Source organism: Quercus suber, unplaced genomic scaffold (assembly GCF_002906115.3).
Source record: "Quercus suber isolate HL8 unplaced genomic scaffold, Cork oak 2.0 scaffold_246, whole genome shotgun sequence".
In the NCBI taxonomy this organism is placed as follows: domain Eukaryota; kingdom Viridiplantae; phylum Streptophyta; class Magnoliopsida; order Fagales; family Fagaceae; genus Quercus; species Quercus suber.
In genome coordinates this window covers 707,055-731,056 of record NW_027069702.1, presented here as the reverse complement: position 1 = coordinate 731,056, position 24,002 = coordinate 707,055, and the positions used below count along the sequence as shown (strand labels likewise).

The 24,002-nt window shown below is 36.3% G+C and overlaps 2 protein-coding genes across 4 annotated transcripts; both read right to left on the bottom strand.

The window, feature by feature from the left end:
- Positions 1-2,205: 2,205 nt before the first annotated feature.
- Positions 2,206-14,011, bottom strand: LOC111991795 (uncharacterized). Of its 2 annotated transcripts, none has more exons than XM_065780766.1 (9): positions 13,708-14,011; positions 13,466-13,571; positions 12,151-12,332; positions 7,180-7,325; positions 5,862-5,953; positions 5,322-5,662; positions 3,807-3,870; positions 3,076-3,138; positions 2,206-2,639 (listed from the first exon to the last, which is right to left on the bottom strand). In XM_065780766.1, exons 1-9 carry the CDS (start codon positions 13,875-13,877, stop codon positions 2,448-2,450), a joined length of 1,356 nt encoding a protein of 451 aa, XP_065636838.1. In that variant the 5' UTR covers positions 13,878-14,011; the 3' UTR covers positions 2,206-2,447. The 2 variants fall into 2 exon arrangements, with proteins under 2 accessions (XP_065636838.1, XP_065636837.1); XM_065780765.1 differs by having other exon boundaries at positions 12,151-12,344; positions 13,708-14,010.
- A 2,820-nt stretch (positions 14,012-16,831) lies between these two features.
- LOC111991797 (protein APEM9) lies at positions 16,832-23,042 on the bottom strand. 2 transcript variants are annotated; one of them, XM_065780764.1, is made up of 6 exons: positions 22,769-23,042; positions 22,382-22,558; positions 20,244-20,321; positions 18,567-18,852; positions 17,965-18,323; positions 16,832-17,298 (listed from the first exon to the last, which is right to left on the bottom strand). In XM_065780764.1, exons 1-6 carry the CDS (start codon positions 22,822-22,824, stop codon positions 17,172-17,174), a joined length of 1,083 nt encoding a protein of 360 aa, XP_065636836.1. In that variant the 5' UTR covers positions 22,825-23,042; the 3' UTR covers positions 16,832-17,171. The 2 variants fall into 2 exon arrangements, with proteins under 2 accessions (XP_065636836.1, XP_023879379.2); XM_024023611.2 differs by having other exon boundaries at positions 20,283-20,321.
- Between the last annotated feature and the right edge of the window lie 960 nt (positions 23,043-24,002).

Below are 24,002 nucleotides of genomic sequence, written 5' to 3'. Positions count from 1 at the left end.
TTACATCACATGGTGCTTAACACCTGAGACCTCCCACTTAGGATTCTTACCAAAATCCTCCAAATACCTTTTTGCCACATAAGCTGATGTAACTTGCCCATTTTTAAATGTTAGGGGGCAGGTACATTCAGGATAAAATGTTGATCTTAAATGTGCATTCTCCACTCACCATTGAGGCATAACACCTCCATCCACAACTGTTCTTACAATGTACAAAAATCTTCTTCTTCTCGTTCAACTTCCACTTGACATCAATGTGATGCTGAATCACATACTCCCTCAAAGCCTTCCTAAACACCTGGGAGTTTGGGAACCTCATCCCTTTTGCCAACCTAACATTTTCCATATCAGTCCTCTCATTGAACTCCAAATTGCCACCCTGCTCATCATCAGAACTATCCACACTTGCAATATCATCCTCTAAAGCTAGTTCAACCCACTCTTCATCTAAATCTATGTTTGTAGGAGGAACATTGCTTGGGCCAGTGTATCTGTGTTTGGCTGAGGTGTATTACTATTTAGATGAGGTGTATCAGTGTTTGGATGATGAGGTGTATCAGTATTTGGATGAGGTGTATCAGTTTTTGGATGAGGTGGAGAGACCTTCATTCAACCAATCAAACTCCTCCTCCAGACCATCACTTCCTGTAGCAGCTCCTGCACCAGCCCCTACAGCCCCTGCACCCCCTGCACCAGCCCCTACACCAGCCCTTGCACCAGCTCCTACACCAACCCCTGCACCATCAAGAACTTCAACTGCAAGTGGAGCATTACCACTTTCCACATATAGTATGATGGTGTCTCTTGGCCCTCCCTCATTAGGCTTACACAAGGCTACCACATCTTAATCATCTTATATAAGCCTCAAGTCTTGCTCTAAGTTGCCCCCAAGACCTAAATACTGAACCCTACACGGTTCATCAATTCCCAATTCCTCACATATACCTTTTAGTTTAAAATAACTAAGCAAATCAGGATCCCTATACACTATTTCAACTTTCCCTCCAAAGTATTCTAAACTAGGGTTCCACAGAAAAGCACCCCCATAATGTACCTCCAATTTCACAATATCATCCTTCTGCAATAACAAATTGCCATTTGACACATATACAATTAACAATTAAAGAATTGTAAACAACAAAAAAATAAACAGTTGCACGTTTCTGTTTTGCTTTTGGAATACAACACACATAGAGGGACCACATTTTCTGCTTTTTTTTTTTAATTCTGTTTCACTAAACACATGCAAACACTGAAAATTTAAAGCAAATAGAAACTTGGGTCCACTGTGAGACACAATGACCACGACAGACAGACAAAATGCCCACAAACAAACACAAATCCAAAGAACAGGTGGTCACATTTTTCATAAGCATCAACAAACACAACCAATATTCTCATTCCATTACATGTAACATTGACCATTGATTGAATAATAAAAACACAATAAACAACCACGAGCCCAAAGTAAAAACTCAAACAGTGACTGATTTCTTACTAGGATTTTAGTCCCTCGAACAACCCGTTGCTCGTCTGGGTTTACACTTGCAACACAATGTCAATATCAGATGCAGAAATGAATTTTCGCTTTCCTAGGGCTCGCGAGGGAAAGAGAGTGAGTTTGTGTTGTTTGATCCGTTTCATGTTCTAATTTTGAATAAAAACGTGTTTGTCTAACGTCTGAGGGTGAGGTGAGCAATGGGGGAGTAACAGATTGAAGTTCAGGTGAGCAAAGTAATAAGTTTTGAACTACAGGTAGGCAAAGTGAAAACGGGTCTAATCTCAAGTGGGTTTACTGTAATTATCCCTAAATTTTAAGTATCAAAACTAAATGGTTGCTATTCTTTTATTCAACCAAGTGTACAGTTCCCTTGTGAGTTCCAATCAACTCAACTGGTAAAGTCTCTAATAGTTGAATAAAATATCTGAGTTAAATCCTCGCATACACCAAAAACACCGATTGGTGTCTTGATTTAATAATGGAACTATCATCAGAAGTATATGTCATAGGTTAAAAATCCCAAAAAATAAAAGTGTACAACTCCCATACTACTAAGTGGAATCTATAATATGATTCACTTAATTTTTATTTTGCTAACGTCATAGTAGAACATATTTAATAAGAACCTCTTTCTTTAAAAAGAATGGCTCTTATATAAATAACTAATTTAGTAAATAATTCACCCACTGGAAACAAAAGCTTAATAAGCTAAAAGTGAGAACAAAACTCATGTATAAATGTAGGTCTTACAAAAAATAAACAAAAACAAAAACAAAACGACACGATTGATGGAATATTTATGACCATTTAAACAGCTGCAGTTTCTACATAAGTAATTCAGGGCAGGATCCATCTATAGTCATGAAGGCCCCTCCCCAACACATCTGTGTGCATGATACTAACAATCTAGATTGGAGGCTTGATCTGTGTGGTTATGAGAATAAATTTAGTCTTTTGGAATGAGGCAGATTTGCGAATCAAATTCTTCATATCCTACATCAACAAGACATAGGCCGTCAGCAGGTGCTGGGGGAGCAGTAGCCCGTCTACAAGTGGCATCCATTAGCTTTAGCAGTGCATCTTCTTCTGCACCTGCTGCTGCTTCCCTAACGGAGGTTGCCAAAAGCACTCTGACCATCTGTCAATTATGGTTAGCCACCAAATTAGTGGCAATAAGACCCTAGAGCATCAGCAAGATAACCCGAAAATGCAGGTTGATGGTTTTAAGAATGGAAATACAAAGATAAATGTATGCATGGCACTAACCATTCTTGTTAGTTTTGTTGTTTTAAACACTTTCCAACCGTTTTTTTTATTACCCAAACCCATATTGTGTTTAATTTTTTAAAACTGTTTTTGAACTATTTCTTTACCGAACACATTTTTTATTTAAAAAATAATAGGAATCAGTTTTGTATACTACTTCTCGAAAACAGTTTTCTGTTCCAATCAGGTCTTTAGTTTCCACATCCAAAGAAATTAAGTTCATGTCGTCATCTTTGCAATACCTATTTTCTCAATGTATGCACTTTACCACATACATTTCTTGACATAATAAAACGTAAAACAATCACCTTGCGTAAGAAGCGATTAGCAACCAGCTCAACACACATAACCTTTCTTCCTTCCCCATGATCCTAGAAAAATACAGAGAAACATGAATATCCAAAAATTGGTGTTGCAGCATACATAAGGACAACACAATCACGTCCGATCAGCAAATAAAAATGGTTTGGACATGCTTGCACATTACAAAATCAATCATATAACTATTTGTCCATTCAAAAATGCAAGAAGAAATTTAACTATTACATGTTCTAGTTTATAAAATATGTTCTTAGCAGATGACTATTCCAAGATTAAATAGAATGTTATTCTAGAAGTTCTACTTAATCCTACAATATAACTATCAGATTATAAGAAAAGATATCTAGAACACCCACACAAGCTGTACATTTTTTTTAGATGAATTGGTATCCAGCTCCAATTTCAGTTAGGCCACAAGTTGAGAGCTTGGAACAAGAAGTCCCATGTCAACTCTTAAATTATTTACAAGATTTTCACTTTCTTTCTTATCATTTGCATCACCCAAAACCCAACAAAGTCTTGTTAATTGAGAATTTTTCCTCAAATATTGCAAGCACACATTCATGTTGCATGCATGCGGGCACACACACACAAAAGTCACACGTTAATGGGGTTCCATTCTTCAGGATAACAACAATTTAAGGAGATTTTAACATTAGCAGAAAAAAGGAAAGAAAAGTTAGAAAAGAAAACAGCAAATGAATAATGAAACACTTACAGAGGATGGCAGTCGAGCTTCTGTGGCTCGAGCATGGTAGACAAAACACTCCGTAGGAGGACCACTGAAATAGAAACAGTTGCAGTTAGAGCACTCATGGACAGATCCTCTCTGAAAAATCAAGTCAACGTCAAAGGAATCATCACAAAGGCAAAGTTATTCCCAGAAAAGCTACTATCCTGTAACTGAGTCATGCAAAAATACACTAGCAAGTATCTTTGAACCTATGCAATCTTTTCAGTTTTCCCAAGTCCCAAAAAACTCAGATCAGGTCAGTAGCATAAAATTGGGACTTCGATGGCTTATACTGTAAGATTATCCGAAGCTTTCAACCTTTTAACTGTCAAAGTCTAATGCCTACTAGAACAATTTATCCACCATCCTCCTCAAGATAGGAAGCAGACAAGAAATGAAGAGGTCAACATAGAGAACTGAAAAGGTACAAAAGGATGGTAGACATTAGCTCAACAAATATAGTGCGATGCAGACTAGTTTACTATATTAAAAACATGCAAATATAGTACTATATTTATCTAGTATGATCCATTTTCTTTCTTTGGTTATAATATAAATATATTCAAAAAGTTCAGATTATTGTCAAAAAGAATCCTAAGTTTTTGTCATTTTTTTTTTCTTTTTAGAATCCTAAACACTTCAAACACAGCAAAATTGGCATGTTCCTGTACCTATCAGATCATGATAGTCAGATGGGCACAAACTGATCAGAAGGGCATGTGGCAACATAAGATGCTTGCTTAATTCTTGGTGGTTACAGGCTTATGGCTTGCATTAATTCCGGGCAAGCTGCCATGATCAACTGCAAGATTTGTTGTTGTCCAATGGCTGCACCAATGGACACAAATGATCTGAATTGCATCACCGAAAGGACAATGGCAGGAAAGGATGCAAACTTAAGTTGCAAAAAAGATTGAAAGCTCTAGTTTAGCTAAAGATAGGCTCCAATTATAGTCAAATGGCCGATAATACCTTGCTAGCCAACAAGAAGTAAAAGAAAAGGGTTGGAGGTGGGGGGTTGGAGAGCGATACACTCACTCCATCCAAAATTTAGCTATAAGTATTAATGAAGCCAATCCAGCATGTAAATTGAGAATTCATATATAAAATGACCTACCTAGCAAAGTGTTTGTGTCCAATTTTATTTTTTCATCTATACTTATATCTGATAGTCTTGAGTATAACTCTTCAAAATCTAACAAAAGACTTTTTTTTTAATTACTAAAAAGTTGCACACACCCCCGATGGGTCTTGATCCTATGATCTTACCCTCCACCATGCATTTACAAGGGGAGAATATGTCAACCAGAAACTTATTACCTTATACATACATACAAGCCTGGGTTTCCAAGAAACACAAGTTCCAAAAGCAATCAAAGGTTTTTATTCTTACACACTTCTCGAGGCTTTGGTATCACACTTATTACCTTATACATACATACAAGCCTGGTTTTCCAAGAAACACAAGTTCCAAAAGCAATCAAAGGTTTTTATTCTTACACACTTCTCGAGGCTTTGGTATCACGAGCAAACATCTTGTAAGATAATAATTTTCCTTCTAGCTGATGTAAAAGTTGGTTAACCCTGCTTATACAGAAGGTACGTGGTTTCTTTCCACTTTCAAGCTCTTCCCCATCATTGATATTTTGGCTTTCAACAGTCTCCCCATTGCATTCAACACGTCCAATTTTCTGGTCATCCTCGTTTTCACTACATCTAAAATGTTCAAGATCCTCCCTACTCTCACTACTTTGTTCCCCATCCTCCCAATCATTCATTGGAAAAATATAAAGATAGCGCCTCCATTTGGCAGAGAAATTAGGATGGAATACGCGTGATACCTACAGTGAGTAGCACGTGATATAAGTATATTCGAAGTAGAGTGAGAGAGACAGAGATGTATAATCAGATAAACATCTCCAGTTGCTAATAACAAAGATCAAATTTCAACTACTACAAATATTGAAGAAATAAACATACAGCTAACAAATTTCAGCTTCAATTAGCTTGGTTTTGTGGAAAATCTGAACAAAAAATTACCTCAGAAACAGATATGACCCTAAGTTTTCCTGGCACTGCACTATTGATGGCCTCCCCTATATTCCGAGGTTTTATATCCCTTCTCCAAGTAGCTAGATATAACAATTATAAGGTCAGCAATTATCACACACCAGATGGATAAAATGGAACTAGTGTCAAAAACAATCTAGATTAATCTCCTAAAGCTCTGAACAAAGTAACAAACCACTCTACTCGAGGAGAAAAGGATAACATAAAATTTCTTCAATCAAAGATCCATAAAGCAATTGCTTCAAATATGTGCAGTATCAAAGAAACATAACAGATCATTATTTTATTTTTATTTTTTTGCTAGGCATATAGGGGGGAGGGGAGGTTTGAACCCTGACGCTGGGCACCACAAATAGTCCCAATACCATTAGGCAATCACTTGAACCCCAAAGAAACCTAACAGATCATGTCATGAAAGACTCTAGTGCAGATATAAATTTTACTAAATGTTTTGGGGAAACACATGATGCAATCAATGGAGCCTACCAACCAACAGAAGAATTTTTCATTGAAAATTCGCAGGATAGAGAACCAATAAACTTTAAACATTATGTCCAAGAGGTACAATGCTTGGACTAATATACTAGAATAGTCCCAAGCCATATCAACACCTTTCCCATGTTCTGCATATATAGTATTAGAGCATACAGCCAACCAGCACTACCTCACTTGAAGCAATGTCCGAATGCATGAATTGTGTGTGTGTGTGTGTGCGCGTGTGCGTTGCACTTCATTGAGCTAAAACACTACCAATTCATACAACAATGTTTATATCCTAGCTACCTTGTTACTTTTACATAAGGCCTTTGAGATCTTATAATTGATGAGTTCATATGTAACATTGAATACAGTCCAAATCTACAATTTCCTCTCAAACCCTTATAATGAAGTCAAACCAATTTAAAAACATTCTTGCAGTTATATATCACAATCATAGAGATAACTGCATCTATCATTCTAAATAAGGGCATTTCCAGTAGACAATTGGAATTTGTACATGTAACTGAATATGGACCTCAGTAACAATAGCAAAAAAGTTAAGAAAAGTTCTCAAACTAATATATGTTTTTAGGGTGATACTGCAAGAACTCCACTCTAAGCTTCTTTTACTCCACACAATGATTGCATCATAAAAATAAAAAATAAAAATAGAAAGTGGAGTGTGTAAAGCAAACAGCCATCAGAGCATAGCCACCTTTATAAATGTTTAAATAATAACATCATGGCCAAAATTTACATATTCAAGTAGCGAATATACAACATTTAGGGATATGAAGTAATAACATACAAAAAGCACAATTTTGTTGAAGAGCTGTGACCCCTTTGTCTGTGCGCCCAGCAACAACAACACAGCCTTCCAGTGGTAAACCTTTGTCTTTCAGCAGTTTAACTTTATTCTCATCAACAAATTTCCCAAGAGATATTTCAATTAGGCTGTCAAAAGTAAAGTGTAGTCAAGACTCAAGAGTATTAATAAAAATGAAAGAGGACTATCAAAGTACTTAGCAAATTTCAATCAATTCACTCATTTTGTACACATAGGAATCTTGATAGTTTTAAATCCACAGAAGGCATATTGAAGCACCCAAAAACACAGAATTAGGTAGCATTTGTCATTGTGTATTAACCAATAATGATGACAATTTTGTTAGCACATTCAGAGGCAGAAAGACCACACTTCAAAGTGGAGTTCCTAATTCAAAAGGAATGATGGTTTCAAGCGAGAAGGGAGAGAAATGGAGCCATTTGGATGGGGTTGAGATGTTACAGGAAGGGCCTGAGCATCCTCTGTTGCAGTGGAAGCACAGTGAAGTTAATCCTAGTGGTTTATTTCATGGAGAGGATGAGAATGGTTCTTTGGAGTGCTCACCTTTATCTAAATGGGATCATAATGATCATAAGGAGCTGGACATGATCCAGGAAGGTGGTGAGGGAGAGGTTCGAGGGTCAGCGGTGAAAAACTCGAAATGGGTTTGTAACCTGATGAAAAATTTCTGTAGAATTGTGGGGTTTCCTATTGTTAAGCACGAAGATCAATGCCTGGCTCTGTTCCGTCTTCTTGAACAAGATTGTGTTGATGTTGTTAGTGTTGGGTCCACTATAGATTTTGTGAACTCTAAGCAGAAAGGGCTTAGGGAACTCAAAGGTTTGTTTTCTTCTATTAATTATGATGGGGTAGCATCTAAGGGGATGAACAGAGACCTCTCACTAGGTAAAGGGGCGATTACCAGTTTTAAATGAGTTTACGACTGCTATCTTGGAATGTTAGGGGATTAAATAATCCTCAAAAGCGAGAGGTATGTAAAAATCTTCTCAAGGAGTGGAAGTGTGATATAGTTTGCTTTCAAGAAACCAAGCTGTCTTCTTTAAATTCTTCAATTGTTCGGAGCCTTTAAGGTAGTCCGTTCCTGAATTGGGTTGTTCTAGATGCAGTCAATACAGCAGGGAGGTGTTACTAGTTTGGGACAAGAGAGTTTTTGATAAAGTTGATTGTGCTGTTGGTTTGTATTCTGTTAATGTGTTACTGAAAGGGGTTGCAAATGATTTTGTATGGGCTTGTTCAGGAGTGTATGGGCCTAATGAGGATAATCTGCAAGGTGCTCTGTGGGAAGAACATTCAAGGATGCACTCCAGGTGAAATACGGCTTGGTGTTTTTTTGGGGATTTCAATACCATTCGATACCCAAGTGAGAGACTTGGTTGTGAGGCTTTTAGTCCAACTATGTTTGCTTTTTCTAACTTCATTGAGGCTAATTACCTTGTGGACTTACCCCTTGAAGGGGCTTCGTTTACTCGGTTTAGAGATTCGGGGTCTACTTCTATGTCAAGAATTGATAGAACCTTGGCATCGGTGGATTGGGTAGATCACTTTGGAAACGTGTCTCAAAGGGTACTCCCTCGAGTAGTTTCTGATCACTGCCCTCTTTTGGTGGTGGCAGGTAATGTTAAAAGAGGTCGGAGTGCCTTTAAGTTCGAGAATATGTGGTTGAAAGAAAAGGGTTTTGTAGAAAGGGTTCGGCTTTGGTGGAATGGGTATTGCTTTTCGTGTTCTCCTAGTTTTATTCTGGCACGTAAATTAAAAGCTCTTAAGGAGGACTTGAAAAAGTGGAATAAGGAGGAATTTGGGGATCTAGCCTTTAGGAAGAAATGTTTTTTATCTGAATTGCTGGGTTTGGATGCTAGGGAGGACGTGTCTGGTCTTTCTCAAGAGGATCAATCTCATTGTATTCACATTAAAGGAGAGATTGCTCATCTTGTCTCTTTGGAGGAGATTTCTTGGAGACAAAAGTCCCGGGTTTTATTTGTGAAGGAGGGGGACAATAATACTCACTTCTTTCATCAGGTTGCAAACTCCCATAGAAGAACTAATCATATTCGGGGTATAGAGGTGGATGGAGTCCTCTTTGAGGATGAAGAAGAGGTGCGGTCTAGGGTGGTCAATTTTTATCAAAGGTTGTACACTGAGTCAGTTTCTTGGCGCCCTTCTATGGACGGTTTAGCGTTTGCTAGAATTGAGGAGGATGAGCGGCTTGAATTAGAGAGGGATTTTTCTAAGGAGGAAGTGGTAAAGGTTCTTCATGAGATGGAGGGTGGTAAAGCCCCAGGTCCTGACGGTTTCACTATGGCTTTCTTTCAAAAATGCTGGAGTGTAGTGGAAGTAGATGTCATCGCATTCTTTGATCATTTCCATAGGAGCTCAGAGTTTGAACGGTCTCTAAATGCTTCTTTCTTATCTTTGATCCCAAAAAAAAAAAAAAAAAAAATGCCGCAAATATCAAAGATTTTAGGCCTATCAGCCTAGTGGGCGGTGTGTATAAGCTGTTGTCTAAGGTTTTAGCTAACAGATTGAGGCGGGTGCTGGACAATCTTATTTCGGAGTCACAGAATTCTTTTGTTGGTGGCAGACAGATTTTGGATCCAGTGCTTATTGCTAATGAATTTTTAGACAGTAGACTGAAATGTCGTACTCTGGAGGTGGTGTGTAAGCTAGACATTGAGAAAGCATACGATCATGTGAATTGGGACCCCTTATTTTATCTATTGGAGAGGATGGGCTTTGGGGATAGATGGAGATGGATAAAGACTTGTGTCTCTACCGTTCACTTCTCAATTTTGGTTAATGGATCTCCTATTGGTTTCTTTGGAAGCTCTAGAGGTCTCAGACAAGGCGATCCTTTGTCTCCCCTTCTCTTTCTGTTGATCATGGAGGTTTTAAGTTGAATTCTGAAGAAAACTGAGGAAGGGGGTTTCATTCAGGCTTTTCATGTGGGTCCTGTTAATTCTACTGGTATCCAGGTTTCTCACCTCCTATTTGCTGATGATACCATTCTTTTTTATGATGCCTCTAGAGAGCAGATTCTTTCTATTAGGCTAGTTTTGACTTGTTTCCAAGCTTTAACTGGTCTAAAGGTGAATGTGGGGAAAAGTGAAATTGTCCCTATTGGACTATCTAGCTAATATCCTTCAGTGCAGGGTGGGCAATTTGTCTATGATTTACTTGGGTATGCCATTGGGTACTTTGTTTAAAACAGCCTCCATTTGGAATCCGATCCTTGAGAGGATGGAAAAGAAGCTTTCAGGCTGGAAGCGGCTTTATTTTTCAAAGGGTGGTAGACTCACCTTGTTGAAGAGCACCCTTTCAAGCCTTCTGACATATTACCTTTCCCTTTTTACCATCCCTAAAGTTGTGGCGACTAGATTGGAATGCATCCAAAGGAACTTTTTGTGGGGTTCATCAGTTGAGTGTTTCAAATATCCTTTGGTGGCTTGAGAAAAGGTTTGCTTACCACATGAGTTTGGTGGGTTAGGAATTCGGAAGTTGGTGCCTTTTAATCAGGCCCTATTAGGGAAATGGCTTTGGAGGAATGGCCATGAAACCTCGCATCTATGGCGAAGGGTCATTGCCATGAAATATGGGGAAAGAAGAGGGGGTTGGTGCACTAGAGCTTGTAGTAGGGCTCATGGTTGTGGGTTATGGCGGAGTATTAGTGAAGGGTGGGAATCTTTCGCTGAGCATTTCTCTTTTGTGGTGGGGGATGGTTCTTGTATTCTTTTATTGGCATGATAAGTGGACTGGTGATATTCCTCTCAAAATTCTTTATCCTCAGTTATTTTTGTGTTCAGCTAATAAGGAGGCTTGTATTTCAAAGGTGTTAAGCCCTCCTGTGGGTGATAATGACAGAGTATGAAGTTTAAGTTTTCACAGGGACTTCAATGATTGGGAGTTGGCGGCTTCCTACTCCTTTCTTCATTTCATCCAAACCCAAATTCCTAGGGAAGGAGGGTGTGATAGACTTTGTTGGGATCTTAATGGCAGTGGGAAGTTTGATACTCGGTCCTTTTATCATAAGATTCGAAATGCAGCTCCTTCCACTTTCCCTTGGAAAGTTAAGGTTCCTAAAAGGGTGGTTTTTTTATGTGGACAGCAGCCCATGGTCAGATTCTAACTTTGGATAACCTTATGCTTTGTGGTCGCCTTTTGGTGAATCGTTGTTGTTTGTGCTGTTGTAATGCGGAATCTATGGATCACCTATTACTTTTTTGTCCGACAGCTCATTCTTTGTGGATGTATATGCTTCAGTTGTTTGGGATGGAATGGGTCATGCCAAGCTCATTTGTGGACTTATTATTTTGGTGGTATCATTGGCTTGGGAAGCATAGCTCAGATATTTAGGATTTGGTTAGAAGATGTTTAATGTGAACTATTTGGACTAAATGGAATCGACGGTCTTTTGAGGATGAGGAGAAAACTGCGGTTCAGTTATTAGAGTATTGCCAGCGGACCCTCTTCAATTGGTCTCGTTGTTGGGGCTATTCGGATTGTTCTACTCTGTTGGATTTTCTTTCATCTATTAGTATAGATTAGGAGTTGCTTATATCTTTTTGTTTCTTTTTTCCTTTGTTCACTAACGTGAACTTTGTGTGCCTTTCTTGCTATTCTTTTACTAATAATATTTTCTTCTTACTTATCAAAAAAAAAGTGATTCCGTTATTCCTATAACTAAAAAATCTATGGAAAAAGCACAAAAGTTCCATTGACCAACGAAAACCACAATAAACTCATTTCATAAATCGTGTTTTTTTGAAAATAATAAATAATAAAAAAAAAAAAGGATCAACTCCTCTCCACTTGCAGTTCAAACGGATTCAATTAAAAACCCACGCAAACAATTATCACTTGCCAAAAATAAATGAAGTATCACATGTACTATGCTAATGATTTGAGCAAATTGCAGAGTTTGACAGGAAAACAACTTACCCCTGGACTGTGTTTAAGCCAGGCTGCTTTTGCCACCCATCAAAGGAACCCCCATGATATGAAAGAACAATTTTGAATGTTGATCTTGCCCATCTCCCAGTCCTATCTTCAGCAGAAACACTCTCCAATTCAGTTTTATCAGAAACCTCTGGAATTTCAGCATTATTGTGAACATGATGTGTCTGGAGAAAATTCTATAGAAATAAATATAATAAATAACTAATCACCTAAGATAATAATAGTCCATCATCAACATAATTAACTTGTAAATTCTTTCCCATCAATCATAGGGGAAAAGTTACCAGCATTTAATTTGAGAATCCATATTCACACTATCAATCAACATGAACTTGATGATTGAGCTCACAATAAGTAGCATAGCAAAATGATTTCTCAAGAAAGATGTATTAAGAAGCATGGTATAAGGTACTTTATACAATGGATATTTAAAGATATACAACAACAACCAAGTCCCAAAAATTTGGATCGAATAGGATCCTGAACAAACTAATCAAGGTCGACCACCTATATTCTTTTCAATCATTCTATTCCATCTGAAATCATACTATTATGTTACCTCCTTAATTCACGTATTCTTTTCTATCACTTCTACTAATGTTATCTTAGGTCTTCCTCTACCTTTTTTCAATCCATTGACTTGAACCAACCCGCTCTTCCTCATTAGGTGTATTAATTGCTCTTATCTACACATAACCAAACAATCTTAAGCAAGTATTGCTCTCTTTTTATCAACAGGAGTCGCCCCATCTTTAATCGAAATTCCTCATTTTGAATCCTATATTTCCTAGTATTTCCACTTGTTCATCTTAACATTCTCATTTTGCCACCTAATTTCTAGATTAGCACGAGTCAGGGTTTTTTGTGAATTTTCCTAGCCACCTTTTACTATTTAAACTCATTATATCCTCCAAGGCAATTCAGTTATCAAATTTATAAAAATTCAAACATATGTCTACTGTTTCTTTTTGGTGGATTTCAAACCCTATCACCTTATGGAAACAAAGAACCTCTCGTGGATTCAAGATTTTCATTCAGAAAGCAACGTTTTGTTTTCTTGTAGCTTCCGCGACACCATTATGCGACACTAATGACAGCTGAGTTATAGATATATTTAAAAATATGACATAAACAAGGAAAGAAGGGAGCAGGAGCAGCATCAATCTAGTATAAGAAATGCAGAAGCAAATACAATTCATGAAAAGAGCATATATACATCACATGCTAACAAATACAAATACAAATTATGAAAATAGTAAAAATAAAAAAAATAAAAAAAAAAATAAAAAAACCCCACCTGAATCCCAAACAAAGCAGACAGTGATGAGTGCCCATTCACTGCATTTGAATAAAATTCATTCACTTCTTGCCAAGGCCTTGCTTCCATGAATTCATAGCTTTCCCTTTTTTAAAAAAATAAAAAAACAAAAATCCAAATTCACTCTATTTATATTCAAAAACAATTGAAATATAAAAAAGAGAGCTAGCTAGTAACTGAAACTGAGAGAGTGAGATATGAAATTAAAATTACGAAAGTACCTGGCATTCCACCTAGCGAATCTGCAAGGATCGGTGTGGTTATAATGTAAATAAGTCTTCTTCTGAGCCTGGGTTTCCATCGTTAATCTCCTTCGAAATCGAATGCCTTCTCTTCCCCAAACCAAAATTGGCTTCGGCTTCGGGGACGCCCACGCCCACGTTTTTATCATTTATCATTGCAGATCTAAACCCCTCTAGCCAAAATATGTTATGCCGATATGACCAATCTGCCCCTACTTCCCCGTTTAGTCAGGTCGAGTCAAACCAAGCCGAGCTTAACTGAGTTAGGAAAGGCAATGGGGCAAAGCAGTATAAGCATAACACCAAATAAACATAAACTTTATGAGAGAACTTGGGGTTTGGGTTTTATTTAGGAAAAATGACAAAAAAGTAAATTAAAAAAATTGTATAATATATTTTTAAAATTTTAAATATATATTAAATATAAGTGGGTTGGGGTTAGGTCGAGTTAGGTGAATTTGTGAATCTTATTACCTGAACTCAACCCAACACAGTATTAAAAAAAAAATCATAACCCAACCCAACCTATCAACTCTTAAAAACCAACTTAACCTGGTGGATTGGATTGGATCAGGTCAGTTTTGACAGGTTCACTACACACCCATAAATTAAGCCTAAGCTTGAGCCTAGTTTAAACATAATTATTTTTAAACTTGGCTTGTTTTATAATCAAGCCTAAAGTTTGGCTTGAGCTTGGCTGATTTGCTAAATAAACAAATATAAACAAGCTTAATTTTTTGAGTCGAACCCAAGCTATTTGTAAACAACTTGGTTCATTTATAGCTTTATTCCAAGGATACAAAATCCAATGTGCTTCCAAGGTTACAATCCCTTTAAGAGGAAAAAAGTATCTAATGTCTTGATCCTTTTGAATGCATGCAGCGCCACACTCACAATATGTAAATTTCATATGTAATATCTAATGTTTCGAATGCATGCAAATTACACTCATAACATATGAATCTTGTCCACTTATGGGACCCATATAATGTGAGTGAAATATTGGATGCATAAAAAACAATAGGTACCAAGGGAAAATGAATTGATTATCTTAAGAATATTTCATCTATTTCTCTATTTGGAATTTTAATGGAAATGAATAAAATGACTCCATTCCCCTATAAGAATTTCTCCCAAAAGGAGCACTTATTTTTTAATGAAATAAAGGTGAAATACCAATTGTATCCTTATTTAGGGGGGGGGGAAACAAATAAAATGAGTACGATATATTAATAAATATACATATCTTCTTCTTCTTTTTTTCTTTTTTCATCCCTCCTTTTATAAACTCCTAAACACATTTAAAAAATACCCCTCCTTTTATAAACTCCTAAACACACTAAGAAAATATTCGCCATGTTTCATTCCTTTCATTTATGAATTATCCATTCTATTCCTTCGACAAATTAAAAAAATAAAAAAAATTAATCCCATACATAACCTATTATATGAAACTAGCATTTAACCCATGCAAATGCATTGATACATTTAAAATTAAACATAATTTTTATTATAAAAATTAGTGAAATTATTAAAAAAATTAGCATGTAACAAATACATTCGTATGGATACATTTAAAATTAAACACAATTTTTATCATAAAAAAATAAATAATTAGTCAAACTATTTTTTTTTAAATGTAAATGTAATGAGTCACATATTAAAATTCTCATCTAAATTTAATACTACTTATTATCATTTTTTTTCCTAAATTTTAATAAAATAAAATGTGTGGTGATCTTTGTTGTGTAGTGATTTTTATTGAGTATATGTGATTGGTTTTTTTTTTTTAATTATAGTTTATTAATATCAGATTCTTAATATTTTGCCCTCATTAACTCACTTTGCACGAAGATTAAAAAACTTAGGTGGACATATGGCACAAATTTAAGTGGATAATTATGGTATAATCCTCACATAAATTTAGACACATAGTACAAAATTGGATTTTAATTTCAAATTATAATTGAACTTTTTCTTAATTTTGTCTATTAATATGTGCCCGTTTGGCCTCAGCGTTCACGTTTTGGATATGTGCGTTTTTCCCCTTTTTTTTTTTTTCGCGTGAACAGTAAAATTACTGTGCAGGGGACAGAAATTACTGTTCACGCACTATTTTTTACTGTTTACGCAATAAAAAATATTAAAAATGGGTCCCACGGTACTATTCACACATTTAAAATTTATTTTGCTACAGTGTTTTCAGTTTTCAGTTTCAGCAACAATAAGTTCAATCCAAACGGACCCTATATATATATAGATGTCAAATCGCGTATTTAGTAACATTATGCGGATCACGTTAATAATTACTTGTGTTGAAGGAGAAAAAATTCTATTTGACAGGGTTTTGAACTTTTGATTATTCTTTTTCAAATTTTGTTAACTGTAGTTGGAGAACTGTTTTTATTTTTTAACCAGATCCCCCACTAACTTGAAATATCAGTATTGCGAAACAATAGTACAAGAAAAAACAATCATGATCTTAGGTATTTTCAAGCATGATTTTAGACGTGTCTGGCATTGTGTTCGGAATTCCCTAAAAAGAACTTCGAGGTAGCAAGAGATCGAGTTTTAGAGTCAGTTTGGGATTACCGCAGGAGGTATTAATTTTACTAGAACTAAAACTCTACATCTTAGTGCAATCCCAAATGTATGGTTTTCTTTTTTTTAAATGATCAAATGAATGGTTTTTAATTATAATAACTAACAATTTGTTTTCAAAATCCAACTCTTGTCTCATCAAACATTATCATGTTGGGCAATATAACATCGTTCTGATTACAGTCGTGATCATGCCAAGACCATGTCATGAGCAATGAAACAGAAAATGCAAATATGTTAGATAACACAAGCTTCTTTTATACACAACCATAATTTTTACTGAAAAATAAAATACAAATCCATATGTGCGAATTATAGAGTAGGTTGATTCAAAAGTTAATAAGATGACTAATAGAAGTCGCGTAAAAACAAATGTCATTGCTATTTTAACAAAATTCCCAACGTGTCTATTGGCACTTGGCCCAACATCTTGCCCCCCTCGCTCCCTTCGATCTCCTCTTTCTCAGCAAACAAACAATCACTTGATATTGAATGCATCGTGGGGCATGAATTATTGTATTCTCACTTTGTTTGTTCATTATAACCATGAAAATGTACATAGAACAATGAGGTTTAGTGGTAAACGTGCATCACAATTCACATGATATATCTAGTTCCTCGCAACAAACAGTAAAACATAGAAATTGCACCTGTTTGTTAAATATTTAATTCATACCAGTTCATGAATCATGATTACAATAGCATGGCATTATTGACAAGAGGAAATACAAGATCCATACTAAAACAACATTGCCTCTTTAGAATAGAGGCTGCTCATTTGAAGATATCTGTATTTATACCTGTATTGGACACCTAAAGAGCATAATGACTAAAAATTTATGTCACTGTCCCCGTGTTGCAGTAGCCAGAGATTGAACAGCAGCCAGAGGATTCACTTGGTATGAAAATGCGAGCTTCCACAAATCTACCAGAGCTCCTTTCAAGAACAGCGCTTGTCTTGTAACAGTCCTGAAACAAAGATATTTTATAAAAACATCATATCTCTTACATACGATAATTAACTTCTCCACCACTGGCCCTCAAACTTTCAATTCCATTAAGTATTTGTACTGCTTTACATGACTCGTTTTAACAAAGTGATTCCATGAAATATGTTAAGTCCAGTTCATGAGGGGAATAGTTTGGAGTTTCCTGGTGTTGGTGGGGGAATTGACAGGAAAACATGAGAAAAGTAGTTGTGTTGTGGAATAGGGTTCGCTGTGAGGGCAGTGGAGGAGGTGGGAGAAATGGTGGGGGGCCACTCATGACATTAGTCATCCAGATAAATATTAGTTTGGAACTCAATAGTAACAATAAAAATATAACTGTGTGGAATATTGGAATGCAGCAATTAACATATGTGGATCTAAATAACCTATTTATAAAGCCCATTCTCCTCCAATTCACCATCAATTGTTAATCAAGTTTATGATAACTAGGACAAAGAGATGACATTTCAGCTAAATAAATAAAGGGCATTTTAAACAGTTTTTATTTTAGAGCACTCCATACTGAGAGCAAGCAAAATGAACCAGGAACCAAATAAGATTTGAACCTAAAGAAAAAGGAATAGATTTTGACCTGAGGCTTTGACTTTGAAGTCATGGTAGATCAGAGAGAATAAAAATACATTACCTCTTCAAAGCAGCTTTTTTCCTTCGGAGAACATAAAACATGAGCAGGATCAAACAGCCCAGCATAATCTTTCCATTAGATACGACCAATCGAGCATTACCAAACTTCAAAGTGATGGTACGAAACCACCAGAAATATGGCTCCATTCGTTCAGACAATTTTAAAACTGCTTGTTTTGTAACATTCCCTTGATTAGGTGGGTATGTGGCTTTTAAGGCTATTTGAGAACCCTCAGACACGTTCAGTTCTTTCTGTGAAGATAAATGGCCATCATGGTTATCTGCCGGCAGAGGTGAGGACCCTTGTGACAAGTTGGTGGCTTTAAGAGAATGCAGGGAGTGCAATTTCCTCAAAAGTACCTAGAAGAAAGGAGATGGTAGAATATAAGAAGAAAGAATATTCTTTTCATCTATCAATAAAATCAATCAAGTTTACAATCATCATTTTGATATGTTATATAACATAGAGCATAATGTGAATCAACAATCATCATTTTATAGCTTAGTCCAAAAATGATATCAAATGTCACAAAATCAGTAAGTTCTTGAACAGTACATGTACTGCCAACTTAGATGTACCACATAATATATATATATATATACCTGTCGTTTTTCCTCAGGTAGTGCAGCTTTCTCAACCCACAAGATAGCGAGGTGCATATCTTGTAAAACTGTTGCAAGTAGCGTCACAGCATAGACCTCAACAACTTCCACATATTCATCAACTCCCAAAATAAAATGCCTCTCAGATCTTGCCATACAATCTACATTTGCTTCTGCACCAACAAGAACATAGTATTGTTCATCCACACAATTCCACTTGCTAAGGAACTCCTCAAGAAATTCTCGAACACCAAAAGAAGAACCATCTGATATCTGAAAACAAGCCCTGACAAACAATGATAAAAATTTTACAACCACTCCTTTAAAAGTATAGAGAATACCCCCTTCCAAGAATATGTTGTAAAACCTATGTTACATGAACAAAATAGACTGAATTACCCATGTCTTCTAATTTTACAACCACTCCTTTAGAAGTATAGAGAATACCCCTTCCAAGTTACATGGACAAAATAGAAAGACTGAATTACCCATGCACATCTTCTAGACTATAATATGCATTTAAATCCCACATGCTTACTCATAAAGACATTTATAACAAGTATGAATCAAAGAACATATTGGTTTGTTGATCCTTCACTGTTATAGGAATACTTCAATAAAGATGCTACACTGCATGGACCCTTCAGTTTGCCCAACATGCAAACAATGAAAAGAAGCAGATAAATCCATAGGTTAACCATGTCCCATGTCCTACGTTTTGTGGATTAGATTAAACTTACACATGCTTTAAGCCACGAAAAGTCATTAATAGGGAGAAAAAAAAGGGGCTTCAATAAAAGTTTCTGGAGAGTGGCTACGTTGTCTTCTTAGGCATGTGCTTGGAGAAAAAAAGTGATGGAGACATAACATGAATTAGAAGTTCTCCTTGGTTAAACTCATGATGCTATGGTGCTCTCCTCACTTTGGGATTTTTTTTTTTTTTTTGCCCGATAGGGAAAAGGATTAAGCAAGAGGGAAAAAAACATATTGATGAATAATAAAAATGGAATGATGATGCTGCCCAAGATCGAACTGGGGACCATCAGTGTGTAAGACTTTGGGATGCCAAAAGGACATTTCTTCCTGAATTTGTTAATCCCTATTCTCTTCTCTAAGCCTTTTATGCTATTGTATGCATCTACATGCCTTAGCCCCTCTTCGTTCTCTATGAAGAATTTTATTTTTTTAAAAGAAAAAGCTTTTCCCTGGCCTTTTGCATGCAAACAAATGTCCCAAGTTGTATTAGTTATTTGACAAAAGTAAAGTAGTTGTGCAACCTAAGCATTTCAAATAATAATTGAAGATTATTTACTTTAAATTCTGATGATTTAAGGAAATCCATCCCCAAAGCCAATAAATTGAGAGAAGAGATGGAGGGTCAGAATCACTTGAACAACTGGGGTAATAGACAATTGACATATCCTAAAAACTCCTTTGGCATTGTTTATTTTAATGGACTACTTTACATACCAAAAAAATACTATCAAACAAGACCAATTATGGACATTCTATCCATATCAAGGCTGTTTTGACAAAATGAACTTTTTAGGGTTGAGCTTATTTTTATTAAATTTAAGGCCAGACAACAAAACATTAGAATATAACCCTTCATATATTCTTTTCAAATTCAAATCACATGGCAAAACAGAAAGTATGATGTGCAAATGATAAAGGTACCCAGTAAGTAGAACTTGAACAGGGATAGCTGTAACAGACTCGTATAGTAGTTTAAGTTGAGTCAGAATTTCTGATGTCCTGCATGCACCCAGAAGAAGTTATGAGTAAAATTTTCAAGATTACCATAACACATTCCATTTGCCTAGCCAAAAGATAACATCCATTATAACAAGTTGATGAGTTTTGGAACAAAATAGAGAAAAATAAAATGATCTAATTATATCATTTGGAAGATGGGAAAGGAGAAGAATTAAATTACCATCTCTCAAAATAACCTTTATGAGAGTTATAAAGAAATCCTCCCAAATATAATTCTTTTATATGATAAAGGGGCATCAAATTTTATTTATTTATTTTTTGATAAATAACGGAATTGTATTAATTAAAAGTCCAGGTACACCGGAGGTGTACGTGGAAAACAGTACATCAAACACAAAAATTACAAAGATCAAGCATTTCTAAAAAATTAGAACAAGGGAAAAGATTAAAGGAAGAACTCCACTCTAGCAAGGTGTGGAGAAGAAGAGATTTAATTTCTGAAATAGACCGTTCCTTCCCTTCGAAACATCTTGAGTTCCGTTCTCGCCAAATACACCATAGGACACAATGTGGGACAGTCCTCCATAGATCAATGCTCCGATGCCCACCAAAAGACCCTTGCCAACCCGAAAATAAATCAAGGACCCCATGCGGCATAAATAATGAAAACTTTACTAATATCAAATAAAACAATCACCCAAGTATACAGGATGTACACAAATGGGGACAATTCAATCAATCAAGTAAATTACAAATATCAATCTACAATTGACATCTAATCCAACAAAGTCCTAAAGAAGAACAATTCGATGTCCGGCATATTCCATTGAACATCCTCAAAGCTTCAGGCATTCCACTCCACCCAAAGACACCACATCAAACAGTGTGGAATGGCTTTCCAAACAATTCCATTCTTATGACAACCAAATAGCCCTTGCCAAGAAGCAAGCAATTCTACCACTGTCTTTGGCATGACCTAGAACACTCCAAACAAGCCAAACACCATCAACCACAACTCCATACCAACAAGACAATGAAGAAATAAGTGATCCACTGTTTCCGCATTACCTTTGCACAAATAGTACTAATCCAAGACCCAAATGTTCCTCTTACGCAAGTTTTCAATAGTCAAACTTCTCCCCGATGCTGCTGTCCAAGAAAAGAAAGCTACTCTAAGCATGATTTTCAACATCCAATTGCTCTTCCATAAGAAAGACATATCATTAGAAAGGGTCAAAACACGATAATACCCATGCACCGAAAAAACCCATACTCTTAGCAGGTTTCCAGCACATCTTATGATGCCCAACTCCATTTAATGGAATAGAATAGATCATCCCCCTGCCACCAGCAGACCCCCTATCACGGCTGATCCCAAAGAATTCTAGAAACTATTTTGTTTGCACTGGAAGGCCCAAACTCCATTCATTCAAAAATGCTCGATATCAAACCATTTAACGAATCCCCAAGCATTTCCAAAACCATTATATAACGAATCAACAGCCAAGAAAACCATCAAATCTCCCCCAAAAAAAAAAAAAAACTCATAGAAGAACATGGGTCTTTAAGAAAAAGAAGAAACCCATATACGTCTAATAAACCCATCCAATGGAACATCCATTTCCATATCAATGTTCTACTTACAAGTGAGCAGAATGTTGCATTTCCTACATTAATTGAGAGCATTGCGCACTAGTATGACCTTTTTATCTAGTAAAATACAACCTTGTTTAATTTCTATCATACTCTATTCTATCCTTTAATTAAATTTTTTTTTTTTTGATGACGTGGGAGAACTTCACTCAAATTAGTTACACGGTGCAGAATATACTGTACAAGCCTCACGGTTAATTAAACTCCTACAGGCAACCGACCCCACCCGCCAGAACCAATTTGCGGGTAATCCAAGGGCCTATTCACTCCTGACGGGTTAAGCAGTTTATCCTCGCACCCAGAAGGCATTTTTCTATCCTACTCTACTCCATCCTTTTATAAAAACTTCCAAAACATAGTAATAGCAAGTCTTAAAAAGTAACATAAATTCAATGAAATTCATGTTTCTCTCTCAAAACAAATGTTAAGAGTTAAATGAAAGGTACCTTCCTAGTGCCTTCAAGGATTGGACCAACACCATACCAGTCGACTCCAACATGTCACGGAATCCAACATCTTCTTCTCCGACTTCAAATATGCTTTTATCATCATATTTACAAAGACGCTTCAATATGGACGAAGCTAATGATTCTGCCTCCGAATACATTGAGCAAACAAGGTAGCTGCCATTCCCAACACAACACAACACAACAATATCAAAACTTTTATGGCAGTGTTTTTCAATTCTTAAAATTTTCAAATACAAACAGAACCCAAATTAAACACCCCCCCCCAAAAAAAAAAAAAAAATCAATTGCTTTGAAGAAAGGAATTGTTGAAGAAATTTGAATATAAAAAACGAAAAGAAGTTAGATATAGTTAAGCCAAATTACCTCTCGGAGCGCTCGATTTCTTCCCAAATTGAAGGATTTGATTCAATTACAGCCATCTTTCTCTATCTCTCTCTCTCTCTCTCTGAGTATGGTGGGAGCTTTGGCTGTGCAAGTAGGGGAGAAAGAAATAATATTAGGGGATATGCAAGAGTCACGTGCAACGCACATGATCCATTTTAAGAGAAAATTGCTGTTAACCCTTAATCCTTGATCGGTCAGATTTGATATTTTAAGACTAGCGGACCTTGGTCTTGAATCTTGATGAGAAGCTCGCCGGTATAAAAAAAAAAAAAAATCAATTGCTTTGAAGAAAGGAATTGTTGAAGAAATTTGAATATAAAAAACGAAAAGAAGTTAGATATAGTTAAGCCAAATTACCTCTCGGAGCGCTCGATTTCTTCCCAAATTGAAGGATTTGATTCAATTACAGCCATCTTTCTCTATCTCTCTCTCTCTCTCTCTGAGTATGGTGGGAGCTTTGGCTGTGCAAGTAGGGGAGAAAGAAATAATATTAGGGGATATGCAAGAGTCACGTGCAACGCACATGATCCATTTTAAGAGAAAATTGCTGTTAACCCTTAATCCTTGATCGGTCAGATTTGATATTTTAAGACTAGCGGACCTTGGTCTTGAATCTTGATGAGAAGCTCGCCGGTATTGGGGCGAGGAGGAATATGGTGAGGATCAAGCCGCTTGCTACAGAATAGTAACAACGTTACTTACCAACACCAACGTAGCCGTCTGTCCTGAGAGAGAAAATAGTTAACGTTAGGTTAACAGAATCTCACTTAAAATGGGTCCCTTGCATATGTGTCTTCCTTGTACATAAGGTCGTTTTAGAAGGAGAGAACCGATTTTACTCCCAAAAACATGGTAGAATGTGTAAAACGAAAAATATTTTACTTCAAAATAAAAGGGAAAATAACCTCGTCCCTTCTCTTTTTTTTTTTACGGTTACAAGCACTTTGAGATTGATAGCCCAACCAACTTAGCCAACCTCTTTGCCCCTTTGTAACTATGGAACTATCCAAAATAAATCAATAAAAGACCACATTAATTTTGCTCCAAGGTATTGGTAGGTGGCACCATGAATTTAATTAATGGGTTTTTCCTTCTTCCATTATATTATTGAGAGTACTCAATAATTACCTATAAAAGTAGATTCCAGTTGGCTCAACAAAGTCTCTAATGGTTGAATAAAAAATTTGGGGTTTAATCCCCGCCTACACCAAAA

What these genes read in the sequence shown, in the direction of transcription:
- LOC111991797 (XM_065780764.1), bottom strand. Translation starts at nt 22,824, where the DNA reads ATGGCTGTAATTGAATCAAATCCTTCAATTTGGGAAGAAATCGAGCGC. An exon ending in GAAATCGAGCGCTCCGAGAG is followed by an intron (nt 22,559 to 22,768) that starts GTAATTTGGCTT and finishes TGGGAATGGCAG; the next exon opens with CTACCTTGTTTGCTCAATGT. An exon ending in TACCTGAGGAAAAACGACAG is followed by an intron (nt 18,324 to 18,566) that starts GTATATATATAT and finishes CCTTTCTTCTAG; the next exon opens with GTACTTTTGAGGAAATTGCA.
- LOC111991795 (XM_065780765.1), bottom strand. Translation starts at nt 13,877, where the DNA reads ATGATAAAAACGTGGGCGTGGGCGTCCCCGAAGCCGAAGCCAATTTTG. An exon ending in GGCTTAAACACAGTCCAGGG is followed by an intron (nt 7,326 to 12,150) that starts GTAAGTTGTTTT and finishes TACTTTTGACAG; the next exon opens with CCTAATTGAAATATCTCTTG. An exon ending in TCAACAAAATTGTGCTTTTT is followed by an intron (nt 5,954 to 7,179) that starts GTATGTTATTAC and finishes TGTTATATCTAG; the next exon opens with CTACTTGGAGAAGGGATATA.